Source organism: Girardinichthys multiradiatus, chromosome 8, assembly GCF_021462225.1.
Source record: "Girardinichthys multiradiatus isolate DD_20200921_A chromosome 8, DD_fGirMul_XY1, whole genome shotgun sequence".
Classification (NCBI taxonomy): domain Eukaryota; kingdom Metazoa; phylum Chordata; class Actinopteri; order Cyprinodontiformes; family Goodeidae; genus Girardinichthys; species Girardinichthys multiradiatus.
Window position 1 is genome coordinate 2,370,140 of NC_061801.1, and position 26,083 is coordinate 2,396,222.

At 40.1% G+C, this 26,083-nt stretch overlaps 1 protein-coding gene across 1 annotated transcript in view; it reads right to left on the reverse strand.

The window, feature by feature from the left end:
- The window catches only part of slc38a9 (solute carrier family 38 member 9), a 34,484-nt gene that overhangs the window by 5,204 nt on the left and 3,197 nt on the right, over positions 1-26,083 (reverse strand). Inside the window, exons 2-14 of the mRNA XM_047373062.1 lie at positions 23,292-23,433; positions 19,331-19,460; positions 17,927-18,045; positions 17,775-17,838; positions 17,536-17,629; positions 11,344-11,514; positions 9,637-9,696; positions 5,974-6,180; positions 4,753-4,860; positions 4,173-4,279; positions 3,497-3,610; positions 2,535-2,683; positions 913-1,002 (exon numbers count right to left, since the gene is read on the reverse strand). Of these exons, the coding sequence (XP_047229018.1) occupies positions 913-1,002; positions 2,535-2,683; positions 3,497-3,610; positions 4,173-4,279; positions 4,753-4,860; positions 5,974-6,180; positions 9,637-9,696; positions 11,344-11,514; positions 17,536-17,629; positions 17,775-17,838; positions 17,927-18,045; positions 19,331-19,460; positions 23,292-23,389 (1,511 nt within the window). The 5' untranslated portion in view covers positions 23,390-23,433. The remainder of the gene's footprint in view (positions 1-912; positions 1,003-2,534; positions 2,684-3,496; positions 3,611-4,172; positions 4,280-4,752; positions 4,861-5,973; positions 6,181-9,636; positions 9,697-11,343; positions 11,515-17,535; positions 17,630-17,774; positions 17,839-17,926; positions 18,046-19,330; positions 19,461-23,291; positions 23,434-26,083) is intronic.

Sequence of the window (26,083 nt, forward strand, 5' to 3'; positions counted from 1 at the left end):
AATGGGACTTCTTATGGCTGTCTTACAACAATGGTTAGTTGGCTGATGGACTATTTTACTGGTCAAGTATTTTTGTAGCTAACTGGTTGGGCTGGAATTGATCTATGGATAGAGACAGGGCAAGGTGAATACAAATGCATGCCACACTTTACTAATTTTACGTGAGAACAAAATGTGCAATTGTTCTCCCATTTCATAATTATGGACTGTGTTGGTGAATCATATAAAATCCCACTGAAATAAATTGAAGTTTGTGGTTGTAACACAGAAAATGTGAAACAGTGTATAAGTGCTTTGCAAGGTGCTGTAGACGCTACACATTCCAAGCTTCAAAGATAAACTATCACATTCCAAAAATATTTTAAATTCTATATTATTCTTTTCATAACTCTAAATAAAGTTTGTATTTGTCATTGCTTTAGAGGTTTGCTAAAAATGGAAAGTTTTGATTCTGAGCGACTAACTAGTTGGCACACATTCAGCAGGATTGAATGATCTGATTCATTTTGCTACACTGTCGTCTACACCGAAACATATTTGAGTTGTCAGACCTTTGTCTACACCTTTTCTTTGTAATAAAACATCAATTTAAAATGGACAAGGAAGTTTCATTAATGCAACAGTCAGTAACACATTCTGTAAAGAGTCCCAGTCTTATGAAACTGAATTGAAGTGCCTTGAGACAACATGTGTTGTGAATTGGCGCTATATAAACTGAATTGAATTGAAACTGAATTGTTCTGAGGCCAAGTACCAGGTTGAATAACTCTACAATACAGCTGCTTGTTTCCTTACAGTAGTTGAAGAACGTACAGGTTTAAACAAGTTGATTGTGGAAGAATCACTAGGCTAACTTGACTAGATGCATTATCTATTATTCCTTAACAGTTAACAATATAACTCTACACATACCGTATAATAGATCCAATGTTGGGATAAAACATGGCCATCAGAACTCCAGCTCCAACAATGGCAATATTCAGCACAAGAATGTGAAGGAAACTGAAGAGACAATGTGACACAAAGCATTTAGTGCAATTGTAGCTGAGTCCATTTTTATTTATATCTCATTTATTTTAATGAACATTCTCAAAATGTTTTTCGTAGCGTTTTTAAATTTCATGTATTAACTTCGTGTTCCAGCACGTCTATTTCCATTATTCCCTGTTTTAATCTTTGGTTCCTTAATGTTGTAGCTGGTGGAAAAGTTGTTTTCACAGTTTGAACTGCATAAAAAAGTTTATGTTAAACTGTTACCAAGTAGTAGGAAAAAAAAAAGTTTTATTACGTTTTCCTGAGATTTTCCCCTTCAAGTGTCGTCTGTAATCTGCCACATGGAGCTGCGAGAGAGCATGTAGCTGCCAGCAAATCATGTGTCTCATGCTACAATATTATTGGTATGTTTCAAATACAAACTGTTATCTGATGTGTTCTTTATACGTTTTTGTTGAAGGACTGTATTGTGAAATAAGTCCTTTATGCAGTTTTTACATCATGGTGATATACTGATGATTTGTGAGTTAAATTGAGTAAAATTGGGCAGGAACTTTGAGTGTTGTATTGTGCACAATTTTGGTTTATACTATTCTTGCAGTAATTACTCATTTAATTTAATGGTGTTTATTTGTGCACAACTTCATTTTTGTCTTTATTCTCATTTCTTGTATTTAAAGAAAAAAAGGCTGCCTGACCAATATGCTGGAAGCTGTGAGAGAGCATGCTCCTGCCTGCAAATTAAGTGTCCCATGGTACTGTGTTATAGGAATAAACCTATGCAGATCCTGATCCCAAGTGTGATGATGATTACTGGTCCTGTATTTAACCATTCTACAACCACTGACTCTCCATTGTTCAAGAGTTTGCTAGAAATAATGGAGTTCTGATATTGGAGTTTTAGGTCTACTGCCACAGTAAGGACAAGCAATGCACGTACTGCTGTGTATTGGTACTAAAAGATGTGCATGGTTGGCTATAAGGCTAAGATATGAAGCAAACAGAAACTATCTTAGTTTTGAAATGGGACACTAACAGGCAAAAAACATGAAGATGCACCATTTTACTGCTGCATCAGACACCAGTGAATGATCTTTACCAGATCATTCACTTTACCAAACACTTGATTAAATAGCATCAATAGGCTGATGAATGTAGTTGAAAATTACATGCATCAGCTTGCATCAAAAGATGGAAGCTGATTGCTGGAATATATTGATAAAGAATCCAAACTTGTCAAAGAGGTTACAATAAAACACTTCACGGGACGATTAAAAGATTTTAAAAAATGAAAATGTGAGCAGTACAATTGCTAAAACTCTGTGTATACCAGTCAGGACCAATTGGAATCCAAGGTTTGTAAACTCAATCTGTTTGCTTATTACACACATGGTGAACTATTCTTAAACAGTCATGTATAATATACTTTGTTATATTGGTTTAAGAGTAAACAAAACTGATATTTAGCCTAAATTCACATGAATGTAAAGAAGAGAAAAATGTTCAAACATGAACTGTAAATAAAATTAGTTTTCTCTTACCTGGGATAATGATTTCCAAACAACTGACCCATAATTTGCACTCGTACCAAGTAACCCAACAGAGGGTAGACCGTAATCATTTGGAATAGCAAGCATACGCGAGCCACAAATACCAACACATCACTGCTGGAGAAGTTATCTAAGAAGTTCTGTAAGAGAGAGGAAGCAGACAGTCGATACTATAGGTCTGTCTGTAAAACTAAATGAATAAATCAGTGAATGAGCTGCGATGTTATTTACAATAAATACAAGTTTATCAAAGAGAATTAGGAATCGCATTAAATAAAGTGAAAAGTTTTACTTTAAAACTGCTCAGTTACAAACAACCAAACGAGTGATGCTGTAGAGGGAACTTAGGGTAAAAACATTTAGCAGTCACACCTTGTAACATCTTTTTAACAGTTCCATCATATATTTGTACCCAAGAAGTAAGATCCAATGAAATACATATTTGCAAATTCCACTTAATGACCTGATGGATCCAGTTTGGGTTAAATTATGTTTAGGACTCCACTTAGGGCCAATAACAGGGAAAACATTTTTTTGGTCGGTAAAAGTTTTCAGACCGAGAAGACTAGGTACCACTAACATGTAATATTTGTTTCATTGCCACTTATCCCAAAAGTCATTTATGTTCACTGTTAAAACCATCTAATCCAGTATAACCTATACTCTGAGTAGATGAGCACTGGCTTTTCACACATTACATCAGGTTTTTACACAGTATGATCTGTACCAAAAGAACTATTACTAACGCAGAAACACTCGACAGTATCTATAAATACATAATATGATGTTAGCAGGAGGAATAGATGAAAACAGTACTTCCTACAGTAGTTATGTCTTTGTATGTTTGTTGATAATGTAGTGATTATGCTTTATAGAGGGAAGGGGGTTGTGGTGGGGAAAAACCTTTTGTAAGTAATAAAATATCAAATACCAAAACCAAGTTTAAATCTTACTGGTTCAATACAGTCTTTGGAGAGAGGAGGTGAGGGAAAGGCAGCAAAGATCAACACCCCCACATACATATAAGTCCCTCCAACGAGAAGATAAGCCAAAGACAGGTCCCTTACCTGCAACAAGAAATAAAAATAAACTGAAGGAACCATGTGGAATAAGCCTTAACTCAGTCTGCCCTTATATAAGGTTCAAAAAACAAGAAATCCTAAATGTTGGGGAAATGTAAAAAAAAATTTTTGCTGAATTCACTGTAAGCCTGGGACTGGTTCAGTAAGCTTGACTGGTGTCACTTTAAATATGTGTGTTTCTCCTCGGGTAAAGATTTGCAAACCCTAAAATGATCTGGCAGCATTTTTGGCACATTTTTGTCAATTTAACAACATAATATCTGTAGCTAGAAGGTTATTCATATTTTATTTGCACAAATATTCCGGGTGTAAAAAGAAATACTACCTAATTTGCTTTGGTTGTTATTAAAAGACTGTGATTAAACATTGGGTCCAAGTTTAAAGGTCTTACAAGTTTTAATCAAACTAATTTGACAAAGTTAGCCTCCAATAAATTTTGATTTTAATTTTAAGATTCTTCTCTTCCAACCTCCTGATAAATCTAGCAGTCCAGCACAGATTAGCTTGTGCAAATAATTTTGTGAACAGAAATTTAGCAGAGGCTCACATTGTTTTCTTGTTTTTTGTTACTCTTCATCAGTGTGATGATACAGTTGTGAATGAAGAAGGCCAGAGTGAGGACACCAGTCAGCTGAGGAAAAAGCAGCCTGAATTCTGAAAGAAGAGGAAAACAAGACATTTGTTAGAAAACGTGAAAATCAGAACCACGATCTTTGTCCTGAACGGCAGTATGAGAACATGTTTTCAGCCAAACACGTTGAAAACTTCTTTGGTGGTATGAATGTTCATGCAGTTGTTAGTGCTCTATCCTGGCTTGGTTTAAATTTACATCTAAAACCTTTTACAGAGTTGTTTTTGGTTTTACACCAAAAAGAATAAAAGACCAAAATGATATGAAGGCCAAACAGATGTATTCAGATTTTTATAATGGCAGCATTGTCAAAACACAACGTGCACCTGCCCCCTCGAACCACACACCTCTGTTTCACATAAAAGATCAGAGGATTTCTCATTCAACAGGGTTGCCATGTAAATGGGATATTTTTAATGCACTGTTGGCAAAACTAGGATGATGATGTGCAAAAGCAGAGGGAAGACAAACAGCATTGACAAATGCAGAGATCTACCTGGAACATAGAACTGAGATGGATCAAGCCAGTGGAACTCTAGGTGGAACCCAAGGTGGGCAGCTTTGATTGTGACCAGCACAATCAGGTAAACAACTGATATGGTGCCTAGAAGAGACAAAATGATGCTTGGGGATTAGTGAGAAATAAATACAGTGAATTTCATAAACCACTTAACTACTCTGGTTTAATCATGCTGTTGTATATCTATATACCTATAAAACGCTACATCAATAAAGAACATGACAGGAAGCTAGCAACCATCGATATAGTCATGGCAAAACCCAAGAACAAACTTCAAATTAAATATCAATTTTTCTCCCTCTCAAGTTAATGCTCTGTTTATCCTTGATCCTGTCTGGTAAAAACCCAGTTCCATACATGGATGACACAAACAAATGTATTTGATATGCAGCAGCTTTTGTTGACTCATTCATGCACACTGCTGAGTCACTGTGGCTCAGTGCTGCTGTCTGTCTAAAGAGAGGTGACACCACATGACCAGCTAATTGTGCAATAGAAGTGTTGTAACATACAGGCCAACAGAGGCCACTGACTGACTATTTTTCTATTCGATTAATAATCGGATAGTAAAAAGGTGCCAAATAGGAGATTTATACCATTTAAAGCAGATGTAGCTAAAGCCATGTCACTTAAGGAGTTCTCGATAGTGCATATTTACAGACGAAAGTTTTTCATCTTAAATGCAAAATATAAAATATATTATCTGTACAATTATGGCCCAATTACTTCTCTGTGTGGGTTGTTCTTTGTGCAAATTACGTTAGAGTTTCCATACTCCAGTTAAGGATTATTGAATTTCAAAATTACTTGACAATTATTTCAATAATCAATTAATGGTGATTAATCTGATTAGCCATTTCAGCCCTTGAGTAAAATAATATTTTAGACTTGACAAAGTCCTTGCTTTAAGTCTTCTTTAAAGAGATTGTGGCTAATTTATCATCATAGCAAGATAAACACAAGAATTACAAGAGTTGTTGAGCTGTATCAGCTGTTCTAAGTAACACAGCATAGCAGTGACAGGGCAGAGTTCAGGAGTTTCACAAATAAGGACGAAAGAGTGTTGAACACACTACACTCACATGATAAGTTTTAATCTTTCCAAGGAATGTCTACACAAAACAGCTAATGTGTCCCTAGTTGTTTACTAATCCCAAAAATCCCTAACTGCATCTCAGCAGCTTGGGCTCCACTTACCAAAGAAAGTAAACCTTGCAAAGAACGAGGCTGAGCGAAAGCAGAGCAGTGGCAGCAGCAGGATGATGAGGTAGAGAGGGATGGTGTTGGTTTTACTCCAGTAGTGCTCAAAGCTGCTCCCCGACGTATCATTCCCAATGGTGATTTGACACAGCGTGCTCGTGGTGTCATTTCTTCCAGGGTTAGTTTTGGGGTATGGGCAGATGACTGGTGAATACATCAGCAAGACATTACCACACACACACTTAAATAATAGTTTTACTAATAACAATTAAGATATTTAGAAAGGTTAAGATACTATGAACCCAAAATGGAAGAATCAGAAAAACAGTTTATTTCAGTTTTATTCTTCACCTCCAAAAGTATAAACCTGAGATATTTCATATTTTTGTTGAGTCAGTTTCATTTCGTTTACTAATATTTTATTTTATTTCTGAATTTTGGGTAACAGTTAGGTTTTTACATCTTTGTGACGTTGCTACAAACATTAAAAAACTCTGGTATTGATGGTATGAGCTAGAGAAGTTCCCAACATCCTTTGGTTTCCAACCCAAAGATAACGTTATCATAACATTCATTTATTTAAGATTAATAAATTAATACTCAGAAGTGCTTGTGCAAGGTGCCAGAGCATCGCTAAAACAGCTGAGAAAAGTTGCAGTTTTGGGAATTAAATCTAGATGCTTTTCACGTCCTTGCAATACAATCCGTGTAATTATGAGGTACTCTACGCTTTAATTTAGAAACATTCCCCTGACACTCTTTACTAGAAAGCAGACAACAATTAGCTCTGCTAAGGAGGTGGAGCCTGAGGAAGGCGTGTGCCACAAACAACAACCAGGTAAGGATGGAGGAAGCGGTAAAAATGCACACACAAGCTAACTATAAATTAGCACAAATTATTTCATCACACACTTAAGACAGCAACCTGCTGTGAATGTGGAGATCGACCTGGTATCCAGCTTTTCCCACCTCAGCTTCAGACTTTTCTTGGGCAAGGAGCTCCAAACGTTGTTTCCCGTCTTCCTTTATAACAGCTCTGCTAATTTCAAGTTAGCTACAGATGCCATCACCTTCTTTAAAAAGGTATCCAGCCTTATAGTGTTACTGAGAACAGGGCTTTCAATACCTCTTCCATGTTTTTGAAGCATTATTTTTTTATATTATTTACCTACTTCGTTTTTCAGAAGAGCCTCGGATCAGAATTTTCAGTACAGCCGAGCTGCCTCACTGTCATTACAGGTAACTTTCATAAATGATATTGATGCTAGTTTGAAGCAACATTGGATGTTTAATAGATTATAAAGCCAGACGTTAGAAAAGAAACTAAACTAACTTTGTGGTTTGTTGTTCATGATATAGAAACTGTATTTTGCTGCTCACTGCTGAGTCACGGAATGAGTGTTAATCACATCTGCAGTCTGGATATATAGTTTTGCTTGGACCTTCAGTGTTTTTGTTTATTGTGCTTTAAAATTGATAAATAAGACCCGTTTTATGAAGGTAATTATTTAGGCATAGTGAACTACATAGCATCATTTTGTTGCTTTGTCTTGTCACACTGAATCACATTAAATAATAGTGTTGACCCTAAAATAGTTAAATAATTAGGTGAACTAGAAAAGCACTCAGAGTGCAGACCTCCACCAAGGCAATAGTGTCTTTAACACGTCAGCTTTTTTTCTTTCTACACCGATAAGCTATACTCTGGATGAGTTCTGGTCAGTTACTGACAGGGTGAGGAACCATGTGGGAACTCAAAGTTGTTGAGCCATGGTTTGGTCAACCATACTCTCTACAAATACTCTGAATGAAAAAGTGCCCCAAAACAACCACGCACCATCAGAGCCTGGCCTTTAAACCTGGAAGGTTCTGATCCTCTTTGGCCCATACCACAGACAATTCGGCATAAGATCTGAAATATCAGCCTCTTTCACACATCAGCCCTCAAGTCAGGCCTAATAACACGTTTGTCACTGTCTTGTGTCCTGAGAAAATACCGAGGTGGACAGGAGGGATGAAGGTGATCCAAAGCTGATGTATCTTTGAGCAGGTAACAGAGGTAATCAGAGAACAGATGAAGAGGAGAGTAGGGTACACTGTAGACCAGTTTAACAACACTGCTACTACTCCACTCATTCCATGCTGCTGGCCTGTGTGTGCAAGCCTAACCAACACATCCCTGAACCACCAGTTTAGTATAACAAACTACCGAACAGAAGCTGCTATAGACACAGCAGTGGCATGAATAGATCTGCCGATTCATCTGACCACTGTAAAGTCTGAAGTAGGTTTTGTAAAATGTAACTCTGTAAAACTGATCAAAAAAGTTCACAGTTAACCCTTGGCCATGTGCTTCATTAGCCATCTTTTAATGATGTTACTTAATAGGGTAGCATCTGAGGGACTGCCAGATCTCAAGGTTAGGTTTGTCTCCAAGCTCTTTGTGCACTGACTAAAATTCTTCCAGATTTGCTAATTGTTTATGAATATTTTGCTTTAAAGATGCAAAAATCTGCAAGTCCTTTCCAATGTTTTGCTAAGAAAAAAATCTTTATAGTGCACAATTTTTTTATCATGCATTTTTGACCAAAATACAGCACAAATCTTGGTTTCTCATTGTACAAAATTTCATGTCCTCATTTTTTCTAATTAATGTTTTTATCTCGATACAAAAAATTAAAACCTGACTCATACTTTCACTTCACAAAAAGATCCAGAAGGAAAAGGATTAAAAAAAAGCTTGTGGGGCGCGGCACACAGCGTAGCAGTAAAGTGTGTGACCCATATTCCTCGATGCTGTCCCTGGTTGGAGTCGCAACCATGGCGACCTGTGCTGTATCTCTTCCCCCTCTCTTCACCCCACTTCTTCTCTGTCTACTTTCAAATAAAAAAACAAAACAAAAGGACACATAAATAGTGCCACAAAAGAAAAAAATCTTTAAAAGCTTCTCAGATTCATAACTTTTGCCTAGTTTAGAAATCCTGTGCAACAGAACAAATATCATATCCAATTTTCAAAAAAACGTTTTTTCTTCTTTTCTGCATTTCACAGAAATTCATTGTTGGTCACCAACAGTTAATTTTACATTTTTTAAGTACATAGTCAACATTCCTTTCACAGAGGAATGTTCCCATGTTTGTTATGACCCCTGACCCATGAATCATTCTATTATATTCAAAACCAGGCATGTGCACAGAGACTGGTAAATTACTTGCGGATAAATTGGACGGGAAGCAGAGTTCCTGTGAAATGGGACAGACACAGGGTTCCAGGAAATTGCAAACCCCCAGAAAGAAATGTTTGATTTTATGCTGAGAAAATATGGACCAGGAGCATTGCATGCATTAATGATTGAATACAATTCTCAAATTTTCCTGCAGGAGGTTCATTTAGTTATTCATGTTTATATTCTTTAAATGATTTGTTTGTTAATTATTTAATTACCTTTATGCCACTGTAATGCCCTTTTTCTATTATGTCTCTTTTTCATTTACAGCACTTTGAATTGTCTTGCTACTGAAATGTGCTATATAAATAAACTTGCCTTGCCTTAAGTAAAGAATTCAGTTACTGATGTAAAACAGCAGTACACAGACAGTCTGAACATTTAACTGCTGTAAAATGTTAAAGATGAAGGTTTCCTGGTGCAGGTGCCTCACCTCTTTCAGAGCCATTGGTTCCAAACTCTGAATCGGATGTGTTGACATTGTTAGCATGGTCTGTAGACAGGTAAAGAAAGTAAATCCTTGTAAAACACTCATTATTTCGTGTTAATAAACATTTCATCTTTGTACATAAAATATACAAGGAAATGTACAAATGAAATCATCAAATTCTGGTGCCACACAGCAATGCTATGGGTTCACTTCTGAATCTACTTTTTTAATGAAACTCATTTTTTAACATTACACAGCACTGCTGGACAGTTAACTAAATGCTTATTTATACAGGACTAAATTTAAGTCAAATGCTCTCCAGATAATAAACCCACAAAGAATAAATATTTTAGAAGGTTTTAATGAGGGAATATCTAAACAACTCCTACTTCTGACCATCTCCAACCACAGACACATTCCCAAGATAACATTTCTATACATCTGACAAAAATGTAGAGATGCCTTTAGTGCTGCATGCACAAATTAACCCATAGTTATAACTTGACTTGAAATATGATTGAGTTATCTTTTGAAAAGAAGTTACTGGCTGCTGTTTAGGTGAATGGGCAACTTCAAACAGGATGTATGAACTGAACTTCAGTCATAGCTGAGTCAGCATTTTAGATTTGCTGAAGCAAACATAAAGATCTGAAGCTATCATGCTCCGTGTGACTTCATAGACAAAAACTGCTAGACTTTGGAATTGCATTTTTATGGAGGTCAATATGTGCAGTACACAACAGAAATGGTGCACTTTGGTAGATCATTTGAAAACACACTCACTGCTCTCCAGTTTTGCATTATTTGCTGTTATTTCAGCTTTTAACTTTATGTTCTCTCTCTTTTCTCTTCTTAGAAGCTACACCTGGCCTGACTCTGTGTCTACCTGTGACACCTTTCTGGAGGGGGGAATCGTCCAAGCTTCTGCTGGCAACAACTTAATGCTCACCTTCTACAGATGAACCACATGGCTCTGTCTTTTAGTGTTTAACCCTTTCTCTCTCCTAGACATGGTGATTGACTGAGCTTCTACTGTGACTAACTCTATGTTCTCTCTTTCAGACTCTAACCTTGAAAACTGGCTCAGAGTTGATCTGTTCTTTCTTTCTAGATGAAATGTTTAAAGGAGCTACAACCATTAACATTTACTTTTCCTTTCCATAGAAATGACTCCTGGATCAGTGCTTCTTTGTTCTCCTTGTGTCTCTGCTCTGTTCTCTCAAACCCCCAGTCGGTCGTGGCAGATGGCCGCTCACACTGAGCCTGGTTCTGGTTCTGCTGGAGGTTTCTTCCTGTTAAAAGGGAGTTTTTCCTCTCCACTGTCGCTACATGCATGCTCAGTATGAGGGATTGCTGCAAAGTCAACACCAGTGACTGTCCACTGTCTCTACATGCTCATCCAGGAGGAGTGAATGCTGCAAGTCACTGACTGGATGCAATCTGCTGGATTTCCTTAGATAGAAAAACTTTTTATCCAATTTGAATGAATAACTGAATCTGACTGCACTGTTCAATGGTTAGGATTAATTGGAATGTATGAACCTGACTGTTGTGAAGTGCCTTGAGACGACATGTGTTGTGAATTGGCGCTATATAAATAAAACTGAATTGAATTGAAAACTTGCAGACAACAGCACATAACGGACAAGATGCAAGACAGCAGAGTAAACCTGGGACATTATGTTCTCGTTCTTCTGTGTTTAAACTTACTATACATGAACTGCCCAGTGTTGTAGAGGAAGTTGGACATGAGGACCCAGTAGACCACCATGGCTCCAACAAGGGACACCATGGAGAAGAACAAGCTGGACCACTGGCCAAACTTTCCAAAGTAGAACCTACAAACATCCGGGAATTCCCAGTTGGAAGTGTCCTCAACCTCTGAACAAAAGAGAACATTATTAAAGGAGTATTATTGATATTAAATGAATATCAGTCAATATTCTTGTCACAGAGGAATGTTCCCATGTTTGTTATGACCCCTGACCCATGAATCATTCTAGTATATTCAAAACCAGACACGTGCACAGAGCCACTGCAGATTGACATTGTTTGGTACACAATTAACCACAATACTTATCATTATAGTGCCACTAAAAACATAATGTGGCTTCTCGCTCGACGATCCCTAAAAACACCTGGCTTTCATAGAAAGAGCATCCATGCATAATGCACAACCTACACATTTGGTACTCATGAAATCCATGATTTCAAAGATTTGTCCATCTGTTTCACTATTTTACACATTATATCAGTTCACTAGTGTTGTTTCATATAAAATCTTAATTAGTTTGATGTGAAGTCCCAAAGAAAAAAGCATGACCACAAACATTTTGCAGGACCATGTCAAGTACCTCTCATGAGTTAGTGTAAAAAATAGAAACAAACACCTTCACAAACTGGCTTTTACCTTCAGGTGGCGCTACCAACCGCCACAGAGACAGTTTCGTTCCCCGGGCTGTTTCTCTGATGAACACTTGACAGTCAGACGTTATATTCCATTGTAAAGTCAATTGTGTATGTATGTATATTTAAAAAAATCTTTTTTATTATTGAGAGCAAAGTGTGCCGGAATCAAATTCCGTGTTTGTCTGTACAAACTTGGCAATAAAGCTGATACTGATTCTGAATACTTTACAGCATGCTGACCAAATCTCTGTTCTGTGTAGGTAAAAGTCACTTTTACTCAAGGAGCTCTTTTCATGCAATCATTTCTACTCCATCAGTTGAGGAATCATTTTGCTAGGTTACATTACAAACAAACATATATAGGACGCTTAATATAAAGCTATATGATACAGAGCAACACACAAAAAAATATGAATAAATAGGAAAATGTTCCTTAGCTGTCTGTTTGATTTTATTAGTATAACAAAAGACTTAACATTTACTACCAAAAGTAGGTTTGTGGAGTTTGAAATTAAAGATAGGTCTTAAGTTAAGCTACATGATAATTTGGTGCAGTATATTGATATTGGTGATGGTATATTATTAGTGTAATGCTTCAACTCTGTCAGAAAACAGTGAAATAATGTACACTGTTTTCTCAGCTTCATGGAGATTCAATAGGTCAGTCTTGATCATTATGCACAGAACAACATTGCTTTACTTCATTTATAAATTTTGCAGCATAATTCCAAGAATAGAGAGGCTACTAAATAAATATGTCCTAATGTGTTTTCTTTTTTAACTTCATGAACAAATCTAGCAATAGGAGCTGTTGGTTGAACACCTGCCCCCAAAAATGTCTGTATGTCTGTGCATTTGCCTGTTCAAAACATAAAAGGATGAACCAGTGTTGAACTTAGACATAAGAGACGAGTTACCAAAAAAGGAATATCAAAATGAATCTGAAAACTTTGTGTCCACCAGCATGTCCGAACAGAATAGCAGTTTGTTATAAACAATGTGATTCCCAAAATGTTAGCTGAACATCTGATATATTTTAGAAGGGTGATGACATTGTCCCTAAAGCACGAGGTAATGGAAGACGTGATAGGTAAAGGTAAAAATGTGGTAGCACTACATACACAGTGGATAAAGAGTTCCTAGAAATTTCATGAAAATATAGTATTGGAAAGACCTGAGAGCTGCATTGACCTTCAGTGAAACTCACTGAAGTGATAAAAAGACCCTTTCCTGAAAGACACACCAAAAGGCAATTTCCTAGCAAAATATATAGAGAAGAGGGGGTCTCCAAATTCTGCAATGTACCACCATTTTTTGTTGGCATTAACTAGTGCATAAAATCAACAACCTGAAAAATACTCAGTTAGCGTAAATGTTGTTAGAAAATAACTTGAACCATAACACTCATAATGCTTTAGTTTGTTTTACCAATTGACTGCAAAGTTTCCAGACTATTACACAACAGATAGTACATTTAAGGTATTCCAACATTAGTTTATGCATACCACTGGGAACATACAGCGCTAGGATCTTGTCAATAATATAAGTTAAGACAACCACAAATCATATTAGCATGTGGAAACATGAAATGAAACCATTACTGGTATATCCAGATCTTGTGACACTACAACACCATGATACACTCACCGGTCACTTTATTAGGTACACCTGTCCAACTGCTCGTTAACGCAAATTCCTAATCAGCCAATCACATGGCAGCAACTCAATGCATTTAGGCATGTAGACATGGTCAAGACAATCTGCTGCAGTTCAAACCGAGCATCAGAATGGGGAAGAAAGGTGATTTACGTGACTTTGAACGTGGCATGGTTGTTGGTGCCATACGGGCTGGTCTGAGTATTTCAGAGACTGCTGATCTACTGGGATTGTCACGCACTACCATCTCTAGGGTTTACTGAGAATGGTCTGAAAAAAAGAAAATATCCAGTGAGCGGCAGTTCTGTGGGCGCAAATGCCTTGTTGATGCCAGAGGTCAGAGGAGAATGGCCAGACTGGTTCGAGCTGATAGAAAGGCAACAGTAACTCAAATAACCACTCGTTACACAACCAAGGCATGTAGAAGAGCATCTCTGAACACGTCGAACCTTGAGGCAGATGGGTTACAGCAGCAGAAGACCACACCGGGTGCCACTCCTGTCAGCTAAGAACAGGAAACTGAGGCTACAATTCGCACAGGCTCGCCAAAATTGGACAATAGAAGATTGGAAAAACGTTGCCTGGTCTGATGAGTCTTGATTTCTGCTGCGACATTCGGATGGTAGGGTCAGAATTTGCCGTCAACAACATTAAAGCATGGATCCATCCTGCCTTGTATCAACGGTTCAGGCTGGTGGTGGTGGTGTAATGGTGTGGGGGATATTTTCTTGGCACACTTTGGTCCCCTTAGTACCAATTGAGCATTGTGTCAATGCCACAGCCTACCAGAGTATTGTTGCTGGCCATGTTCATCCCTTTATGACCACAGTGTACCCATCTTCTGATGGTTACTTCTAGGAGGATAACGCACCATGTCATAAAGCATGAATCATCTCATACTGGTTTCCTGAACATGACAATGAGTTCACTGGACTCAAATGGCCTCCACAGTCACCAGATCTCAATCCAATAGAGCACCTTTGGGATGTGGTGGAACGGGAGATTCGCATCATGGATGTGCAGCCGACAAATCTGCAGCATCTGTGTGATGCTATCATGTCAATATGGACCAAACTCTCTGAGCAATGTCTCCAGTACCTTGTTGAATCTATGCCATGAAGGATTAAGGCAGGTCTGAAGGCAAAAGGGGGTCCAACTCAGTACTAGCAAAGTGTACCTAATAAAGTTGCCGGTGAGTGCATAATTTAATTTAAAAAACACTTTATTAATCCCAAAGGGAAATTAAATATTGTAGCTTATATTATGCAAGTTTCTTCAAAGAGCCATTGTAGATGCTGATGGCAGGAAGGATCTCCTGTAGCTGGTCTGTCTTACAACAGATCTAAAGAAGCCTCTGACTGAAGACACAATATTGTTGTACAACAGTCTCATGAAGAAGATATTCAGGGTTCTCCACAATGTTCTTCATTTTATGAAGAATCCTTCTTTGCACAATGATCTCCAGAGGTTCCAGAGGAGTCCCCAGAACAGAGCCAGCTTTCTTTATCAGGTTGTTGAGCTTTTTTATGTCCCTGGCTCTGATGCTGCTACCCCACTAGATGATGGCAGAAGAGATCACTCTCTCCACAACAGACTAATGGAAGATATGCAGCATCTTGTTGGAAACACTGAAGGTCCTACGCTTCCTCAAGAAGTACAGTCTGCTCTGTCCCTTCTTGTAGACGGTTTCACAGTTGCATCCCACTCGAGGTATTTATACTCCTCCGCCACCTCCACTTCTTCTCCCATGATGGAAATACTGTCCGAAATATTGTCCAGTTCCTCTTAAAATCTACAATCATCTCCTTTGTTTTTTTCAAGTTGAAGATGAGATGATTTTTTTCTAAACCATGCCAGGAAGTATTTTTGCAGATGACAGAAGTCTGTCTTGTACTGGAAGTCTGAAGTGTACAGAGTGAAAAGGAAGGAGAGAAGGATGTTGAGCTCATTTCTGAAATGTATCTATTGAAGAATCTGTTTAGTTCATTGGCACTGTCCAGACATCCATCGGTCCGATTGTCCTTCTGCTGGAACCTTTGATCTTCTTCATCCCTGACCACACATTGTTTGCTCTCTTGACAGTAGGTTGCTTCTGTATACTCCTCAATAATTCCCCGTCTCCCTCCCTAAATGCTCTTTTTTTTTTCTTGTTAAGAAGGTCCTTTAAGTCACTGGTGACCCAGGGTTTGTTACTGGGGAAGCACCTCACCGTTCTGGTGGGGATATGGTTACAACACAGAAGTTTATATAGTCAGTTACACATTCAGGCATGGCATTGATGTCCTCTCCATGTGGCTGGCACAGTGTGTCCCAGTCTGTAGCCTCAAAGCAACCTCACAGGGCTTCTTCAGCTTCATGTGACCATCTTCTCACAGTCCTCTTTATTACAGGTTGTCTCTGAACAAGGGGCTTATATTTCAAGCAGAGAAAAACAAGACTGTGATCTGATTTGCCTAGAGGTGGTCTTGCTTTAGAGATGGATCAGTCCTTGACATTTGCATAAACAAATCAAACATTCTGTTTTCTCTGGTAGAGCTGCTAACAAACTGTTGGAAGTGTAGCAGAGAGTGAAGCATAATTAAATCACAAGATATTGCAACAAACGCATTGGGGTTTCGTGTCTGTAGCTTAGCAACAACTGAGCTGATGGCATCACATGCAGTGTCGGCAACAGCTGAAGGTGGAACGTAAACTGTTGCCAAAATAACGCTGGTAAAGTCTGTGGGTAAATAATATGGGCGAAAACGTACACCTAACAGTTGGATATCTGGACTGCAGAGACGACACTTCACAGTAACATGTCCTGGATTATACAATCTCTTGTTGACAAGAACTACTAGTCCACTTCCTTTGCGTTTGCCGCTCCCCTTTAAATCTCTGTCTGCTCGCATGGTCAGAAAGCCAGGCAGAGAGACAGTGGAGTCTGGGATCTATGGTCCTGCAGCCATGTCTGCATTCTCAATACTCTGGCTGGGTCCTTTTTAGAGTTTGGAGTTCATCCAACTTGTTTCCCAATGATCTTACATTGTCCATCATAATCGATGGAAGTGATGGTTTGAACTTCCTCCTTCTCTCTCCTCTCTGCTCCTGCTCTGCATCCAAGGTCCCTCCTTTCAACTCTTGAGGGATTTGGGGTTGTAGTTGAAGTATTTGAGCTTTTGAGATATTAATCAGGTGCTCCCGGTTGTAAAAAAAAAATTGCCATTGCCATGGTGATGCATCATAACATTTCCAAAAGCAAAAAAGTATCAGCAAATATTCTTCCAGCTGCACAGCATTCGATACTGGAGAGGATAAGTGTCAAAGCAAAAATCTATTTTTATCCACCACAACAAGAATTTTAGTTCTTAAAAAGAATTAATCAGAATGAAAAGTAACAGAACTACTTCAACCTGCTGCCACCTCGAGCGGCACAATTCTAGAAGAAAAAAAAAAGGATTTTTCTAGAATAAAGTGAAGTCTGCCTCACTGAGGAATTTCTGTTAAAATCCTTAATGATCTCAATGTTATCTTCAGCAGATAACAGGTTTTGCTCTTTGTCCACAGTTCTCACAGAACCTCTAGACTGTTACTTTAAAACAACACTCAGGAATTTCTTCAGGTTCTTATAATCATCTCCTCAGTTCATTTTTTCACAGCTTACTGCTGAACAACGGTGATGTGCTAAATTACTAAATGATAACCTCTTATTTCCTAACATGGACAAAGCAGCTGTACACACCAAGTCTGTTCACATTTAGAAAAAACTAAAACAATAAAACATCTAGGCTGTAGGCTACAGCATCCATGAGGGAGAGGACAGGACAAAAGAGGAAGAAGAGAAACAGTTGAACTTACTTATTGCCTTTGGTGATTTGATGACAATGTAACAGCAGTACAGCATTAGCAGGCCAGTGAAGATAAGGATGATGATCCCCATAGTGAAACCAGCCTGAAGACATGAAGTGAATAAAAAAAGTCGATTCAGTTTCTAGGAGAACTTGTCCAACAAAGTGTATTTCCAGTTCAACAATAACTGCTTTCCTGTTAGCTGAAAGCCACAAAATGTGAGGAAAGAAATTAAAAAAGTTAATTGCCTGCTTAATACCCCATGGTATACTGAGTATGGATGTACCCATCATGGTGTTCCATATGGCAAAGCTGCAAGGAAATATTCACAATATAATCAAAGCCCGGAAAAAAAGACCTATACATTCAACGCAGGCTGACTAAAGCAGTTAAGGCTTACATGGTGACAATACTGGGATTTTTAGAAGCCTGGACGCTGTCTGGCACCTTAAAAGCTGTCCCCAGGGGACTGTAAATGTAGATCTCCTCTGCTGTGGGGATTACATGGTTTGGAGGACTCTGGAGGGGGAAAACAGACAAACACTAAAATTTTAAAATCAATCATATCTTTAGAAAAAATAAAGCATAACATTTTCATTGTTATGCTGACCGGTGTCAGAGTTTGGTCCACATTGCTGGCAGTAAGTCGGACTCGTTTCCGGTGATGGTTGGACTCCACCAAGGTTGCCCTTTGCCAACGGTTCTGTTCATAATTTTTATGGACAGAATTTCTAGGCGCAGCCAAGGTGTTGAGGGGATCCATTTTGGTGGCCGTAGGATTGAGTTTCTGCTTTTTGCGGATGATGTGGTCATATTGGCTTCATCAGCTCGTAATCTACAGTGCTCACTGGAGCAATTCGCAGCCAAGTGTGAAGCGGCCGGGATGAGAATCCGTGCCTCCAAGTCTGAGGCCATGCTCTTGAGCCGGAAAAGGGTAGAGTGCCTCCTCCGGTTCGGGGGGGGGGGGAGGAGGAGTTCCTGCATCAAGTGGAGGAGTTCAAGTATCTTGGGGTCTTTTTCACAAATGAGGGAAAAATGGAGTGGGAGATCGATAGACGGATTGGTGCTGCGTCAACAGTGATGCGGGTGCTGTACCGGTCTGTTGTGGTGAAGAGAGAGCTGAGTCAAAAAGCGAAGCTCTCGATTAACCGGTTGATTTACGTTCCTACCCTCATCTTTGGTCATGAGCTTTGGGTCATGACCGAAAGAACGAGATCACGGATACAAGCGGCCGAAATGAGTTTCCACCGCAGGGTGTCTGGGCTCTCCCTTAGAGATAGGGTAAGAAGGGTGAGAAGCTTGGTCACTTCCTTGGCTCCTCTCGCCGCTGCTTCTCCACGTCGAGAGGAGCCAGTTGAGCTGGCTCGGGCATCTGGTTAGGATGCCTCCTAGACACCTCCTTGGTGAGGTGTTCCGGGCACGTCCCACCGGGAGGAGGCCAAGAGGAAGACCCAGGACACGCTGGAAGTGCTACGTTTCTCGGCTGGTCAGGGAAGGCCTTGGGATTCCCCTGGACAAGCTTGCCCAAGTGGCTGGGGAGAGGGAAGCCTGGGTCTCTCTGCTTTGGCTGATGCCCCCGCAACCCGACCCCGGATAAGCAGGAGACAATGGATGGATGGCTGGATGGATTTTAATTGTATGAAATAAATTAATTTGGATGTAATGGTAACAGTAAGAAAAACATGGAACAGCCATTTTTATTACAGGTGAACTTTCCATTCCTCCTGAAATTTTATTAGCATAGAGGAAATATAATTAGACTAAAAGATTCTTTGCTATAGCAACAAAGTGTGATTTGACCTACCAGCACTGTGTCAGAGGAGCCTGTCAGTCTGCTGTAGTAATGGACTCTACTGTTAAGGATGGCAGCCTCTGCAGAGATTCTCTCCTGCAGGTCATCACTTACAATGTTCCTGGGCTCCACATAGAAAGGCCTGCAAGTCCAAACAATCCCATCATTTCAACAACATTTAGTTTTCAATTCACTAAAACATGGATGGTTTACAGAATTTCCAATGATAAGTTACTTCAGACACTGTTGCTTACTCTCCACTATAATAATAGAATATAATCACATTTATTTGTCATTGTACATAAATGAAAAATTTGTCTTCTGGATTGACCGCTTCCCCTAGGGAGCAGTGGGAGCATTCTGGTGCAAGGGGTCTTGCTCAGGGACCTAGAGTGGCAGTATGTTTTCGCACCGGGAAAGTTGCAGCCTCTCCAGGACGCAAACGCCCTGCTCTCTAACCACTAGGCTACCACTCCCCCACCACTGTATCATCTTGTAGTTTAGTCACGGTGTTTAAATAAAAACTGAAAATTTATCAAACTAACTAAAAGTCTATAGAGCAAGCAACAGATGTACCCATATTAAGTGTAGTTTAAGATGTTGAAGTTTAAGTGAAGTTTAAGATGTACCCAAATTAAATGTAGGCCCTCCAATGGAAAAGCTGAACATATGTGTTATAATAAATATTATAAATATTATTATTATTAAATATTATAATAAATATTGTGATCAGGGGTAAATTTGCTTATTACTTTCAGAGTTTATCAAGGAAATACAAAAAACAATAAAACCTTTGAAAGACCAGAGTTTGTTGTCATGCCAACTACCTAAACCTTTAAACACCTATTATGTCTCCATGAATAGAGTTTTCAGCTCATTTTAGGCCAAACCCAGAAAAATAATACAAACTGTTTTTGTTTTCAGCCAAAACCTTTTTTGTGTATAATGGAGTGCTAACAATTAATAGTATTGATCCACTTTGAATTCACATCAAATCACTTACAGATGTTTCTCCAAAAATAAACCATTTGCAGTGTTGGTCCAGTGTGCTTTATCAAGTCCAAAGCCAGAACATTTTAGATGCGCTTCCTGCTTACTTCTGCTGACATGCTTTATTCAGATGCTGATTTCATTTTACTAGTACTAGTACCTGTTTTTATCACGGTGCTGGATGTGTTGGCTATCTAGTCTGACCTAAACCCCATTGAGCATCTATGGGCTATTGTCACGAGGAAGATGAGAGACACCAGAGCCAACAATGCAGACCACCTGAAGGTCACCATCACAGTAATCTGGGCTTCTTGAACACCTGGTTATGTCTAAATAATATGTGTTACTGTTCTGCGGGGACTGCACGGTGGCGCAGTTGGTAGCACTGTTGCCTTGCAGCCAGAAGGTCCTGGGTTCGATGGCCTGGAGTCTTTCTGCATGGAGTTTGCATGTTCTCCCCGTGCATGCATGGGTTCTCACCAGGTACTCCAGCTTCCTCCCACAGTGCAAAGACATGCCCGTTAGGTTAATTGGTCTCTCTAAATTGCCCTTAGGTGTATGAATGAGTGTGTGCATGGTTGTTTGTGTGTTGCCCTGTGATGGACTGGTGACCTGACAAGGGTGTACCTCGCCTCTCGCCCATAGACTGTTGGAGATAGGCTCCAGCTTCCCTGTGACCCACTATGGAAGAAGCGGTAGAAAATGACTGACTGACTGTTCTGCAGCAATTCTCTCAGTGAAACAAAGACTGTGTTTGTGAGCTGTGAAAGGGAGTGTTTGTAATGTTTAATGTGCTAGCAACTTGTTGGTCCCTGTGAAATACCTAACTGGATTAAAATTCACACAAACTGTTAACAGAGAGGGGAATTATGCCAAGGTGGTGCCAAACTCACACGTATGTCATAGAGATTGCTTTCTACCATGAAGTCAAGCCTAAAGAAAAACACTGTTTGTTTATAATCATGCAATGACCTAGAAAAAAAACATTCAAAACAAAGTTTTTCTGAAAAACTAGGTGCCTTTTACATAAAAGGTACTCTAAATGCCTGATGTTGGCCAATTAGGACATTTAAACTTTATTTTCTTATTTTATTTTACAGAAGACAGGCTGAAAGTTGATGTTAAACCTGAACAAGATGAATAATTAAATGTACTATTTGTGAGAGAGAGATTATGTCCTGTCCAATGCAAGTCTACTTCTCGTTATTTTGACATTATTCTTCAGTTTTCTATGCTGTCATTCTATGTAGAGGATTTCTGTTTTTTACCTTCTACACTTGTTAAACTTAGCTGCCTTTTCTGTACAGTGTCTCTGTGGCATCCTAACTAAATGGAACAAACTTATTTTTAAGAAGAAAAAAAAATTCAAAAAGAAAGACGGAATTGCGTTTTTCAGAGTTGTCAGTGAAGTCCTATTTCAGATACACCTCACTATCCACCAGATGACCATACATCTTGAAGCCCACTTAATGCCTGGCTGAGGATCTAGGCCAGGAGCCTCTGGTCCCTAACTCCAAAAACCTTCTCCTCCTTCTCCTGCTGGGGGCTGAACACTTTGAGTCATTAATATTGTGCATTTTATGTATGAAAATGACCTGAACATTTCACCACTAATAGCTAGCCAGTAAGTGTTTTCAGAGTTTTAGCAGCACATCATATTGGAAAAACCTACTGTCTATGAGGTCCAGGTTTCAAGGGTATCTACCTTTTAGTTCTGATGTCCAGTGAGCCAGTGGAGCCTCTGTGGAAGTAACACTTTGGGCTTAAATTCGTTTTTAAAAAATTGACTGGGCTTGAATGTTAAAAGAAATTATACATGTGCTTTCACAGTAGAGTCGAAGAACATAGTTCACTCTGAGTCTATATCTCCAACCTCCCCTGGAATCTGGTCAAAGCTCTCCCGGAGGTGGGAGTTGAAAACATACAGACCCTCACTATACATTTGGGCCTGCCAAGTCTGTCCAGCTTCCTCCTCTTCAAGCGGATCCAACTCACCACCAGGTGGTGAACGATGGACGGCTCACCCCCTTGCCTCACCAGAGTGTCCAAGATATATGCCAGAAGGTCCGAAGACACCACTACAAAGTCAATCATTGACCTCCTGCCTGGTGTCCTGGTGACAAGTGCACTAATGAACACCCTTATGCTTGAACACGGTGTTCATTGTGGACAATCCATGACTGGCACAGAAATCCAATAATGAAGCACCACTCGGGTTCAGATCGGGAGGTCATTCCTCCCATTCACGCCCCTCCAGGTATCACTGTCATTTCCCAAGTGGGCATTGAACTCCCCCAGCAGAATGACGGAGTCTCCAAGATGGGCACTATCCAGCAACCCCGACAGGGACACCAAGAACAAAGTGTACTCCGCACTACTGCTCAGCCCATAGGCCAAAACAACGGTCAGAGACCTCTACCCTGACCCAAAGGCATTTAAGCCCCAGACAACATGGCCTCTAGGATCATTCGAGCACTCAAACCCCTCCACCACGTTAAGGTGGTCAAGAAGGGGCCCTACTGCCTTTATGCAGATGATATTTAATTGTACATCTCCTTTAATCCCCAAGAGCTGTTTAAGTTACAGATGTTGCATATGTGTTTAGCCTCAATTATAACTTGTATGGCTGGGAACTTTCTACAATTAAATTAAAAGTAAACTTAAATCCTCATCTGTCCTCTAGACACGTTTGGTCCTAAAGTCGGGTATTCTCTTGATCAGCTTGAATAGACTACTAGATCTTCTATTGGTGTAATTTTTGATTTAGCTTTTACTCTTGATTTTCATGTCAGGTTTTTGGTTCGCTCTTGCTTTTATTATCTTAGGAATATTGCTAAGTTGGATTCCATTGTGTCACGCTCTCAACTAGACATTAATATCCATGCATTCACCACTAATAGCTAGCCAATTAGAGTGTTAGCAGCACATCATATTGGAGAAACCTACTGTCTGTTTGTGAGGTTCAGGTTTCAAGGATACCTACCTTTTAGTTCTGATGTCCAGTGAGCCAGTGGAGCCTCTGTGGGAGTAACTCTCACCAGTGGGCTCTGAGCTCAGCAGAGGCCTGCAGTCCTCCTCCATTATCTCCTAAAAATCAGCTAAAGCCTTCAGCTCTCATCACCTGCCTGGAAGGACAGAAGAAGAATGATGACCAATACTTCAAAGAACACATATTATGATGTGTGATTTAAATGCTAACTAGGACTAAATGATATTAGGAAACATGACAATGGAATATTATTGCTCAATATTGCGGATATGACACTGACTGCAATTAACCCAAATTTTATTCTCTTTTCCATCAGCATAATGTCCCTTCTCTTCTGCCAGAGTTTCTAAACCTTGTCACTAAGATCCATATATGGTGCGAACATCAAATACAGTAAACGTCCTCTAAAGTCACTAAATCAAGTAGCCAAACACATACCAGTGGAGTTTTACTGCATAGCACTTGAAATATTATAGCATCCAAGCAGTCCTTGGCAACAACATTATTGCAGGCCTTGGTATTGTGATGACAATTGTGACTCAATATATTGTGCGGGTCTAATAATAGCAATCATCATATGATGTCACTCAAGGGTTTTGAACCTAAATTAAGTGTTATTCGAGTTTGCTAAAGGCGTACTTAACATCTATCCAAGACTGTGGAAGGCATATGCTCTAATATTCTTAATAGATGCATATCTAAAATATTTGGGTGTCATCATTGATGCAAAGCTGACATGGAAATATCCTATTAAGTAAAAATAAAAATGTCAAAAGCAATTGCATTGCTGTATAAAGTAAAATAACTATTAAAAGATAAAGCTCTGTATATATTGTATAATACGATAATTGTTCCATATTTAATTTATTGTATTGAAGTTTGGGGAAAAGCATGTAAGACAATAACAAATCCTATTTTCATCTTGCAAAAAAGAGCTATAACAATTATCATCAGAAAGTACAATGATCACCCAACAAATGTATTATTTATAGTATTTTGCAGATCATGTATCATACTCCTATTTATCATCTTCCACTTCATCCGGGACCGAGTCGCAGTGGGTCGCTTCCCTCTCCCCAGACACCTCCTCCAGCTCCTCCAGGGGGAGCCCAAGGCGTTCCCAGGCCAGCCGAGAGACATAGTCCCTCCAGCGTGTCCTGGGCCGTCCCCTGGGCCTTCTCCCGGTGGGACGTGCCTGGAACACCTCCCGAGGAAGGCGTCCAGGAGGCATCCGGTATAGATGCCCGAGCCACCTCAACTGGCTCCTCTCGATGTGAAAGAGCAGCGGCTCTACTCCGAGCTCCTCCTGGATGGCCGAGCTCCTCACCCTATCTCTAAGGGAGTGCCCGGCCACCCTACGGAGGAAGCTCATTTCAGCCGCTTGTATCCGGGATCTCGTTCTTTCGGTCATGACCGAAAATTCATGGTAATAAGTGAGCGTAGGAACGTAGACCGACCGGTAAATCAAGAGCTTCGCTTTTCGGCTCAGCTCTCTCTTCAGCCCAGCGTCGCTATTACTGCAGCAGGTGCACCGATTCCGTCGCTCGATCTCCCGCTCCATTCTCCACTCACTAGTGAACAAGAGCCCAAGATACTTGAACTCCTGCCCCTGAAGTGGGAACTCCCCTCAAACCTGAAGAGGACAAGCCACCCTTTAACTCAGTCAAGAGATCATACATAAAGCTCATAAAAAATTATTAGCTTCTAATATTCAATCAAAATCTGCTAAAAAAACAAGTCACTATAACCTTAAGGGAATGGAGATTTTTGAAAAGCTACCATTTTGAATATTGCACCTTTAAGTGGGTGAAATATTGCACCTTCGGTGGGTGAAGTGTTTAGTGCAGGTCAGTGTGTAGTGAGAGAGTCTACAGAGTGTGGCTCGAGTTCAGCAGTCTGACAGCTTCAGTTTCTGAGCCTGGTGGCCTCGCTCTGAATGCTCCTCAGCCACCTGCCTGAGGGCAGGGGCTGAAATGGTTTATGTGCGGGATGTTGTGGAGTACTTCATGATGCGGAGAGCCCTCCCCTGCATCGTGATGTGTAGAGGTCCGAAGTGGTGGAAAGACGACCCTCCACAGTCCTCTGTGCAGTCTTTACCATCCTCTGCAGAGCCTCTCTCTCAGCAGTGCAATTGTCTTGCCATACGGTGATGCAGGTGCAGAGGATGCTGTCCACCGCACAGTAGTAAAAGCTCCTCAGAACTGAGCTCCCCAGTCCAGCATTCCTCAGTTTCCTGAAGAGGTAGAGAGGCTGGTGAGCCTTCCTGACCAGAAGGAAATATTGGCACTCCAGGTGAGGACCACTTCCACATCTGCTCCTCTGATCTGCAGGGGAGGAAGTGGGGGCTTGTCCCTTCTCTAATCCACCACCACCTCCTTAGTCTTCTTCACATTAACGTGGAGGTTGTTTTCTCTGCACCACTGCACCAGGTGTTCCACCTCCTCTCTGTATTTGGACTCATTATTCATGATTTGTCCCACTACTGCTGTGTCGTCTACGAACTTCACTATATAACAGCTGGGATGTCTCACCAAGCAGTCGTACGTCAGCAGAGTAAACAGGAGGGGGCTCAACACGCAGCCCTGGGGTGAGTCAGTGCTAAGGTGATGGAGGAGGAAACAGTGTTGTGGATCCTGACAGTCTGAGGTCTGTTGGTCAGTAAGTCCAGGACCCAGTTCCCCAGTGTGGGACTTAGTCCAAGAGAAGAGCGCTTTTAGACAAGGGTTTGTGGGATGAGGGTATTGAAGGCTGATGAGAAATCCAGGAAGAGTAGACAGACGTAGGAT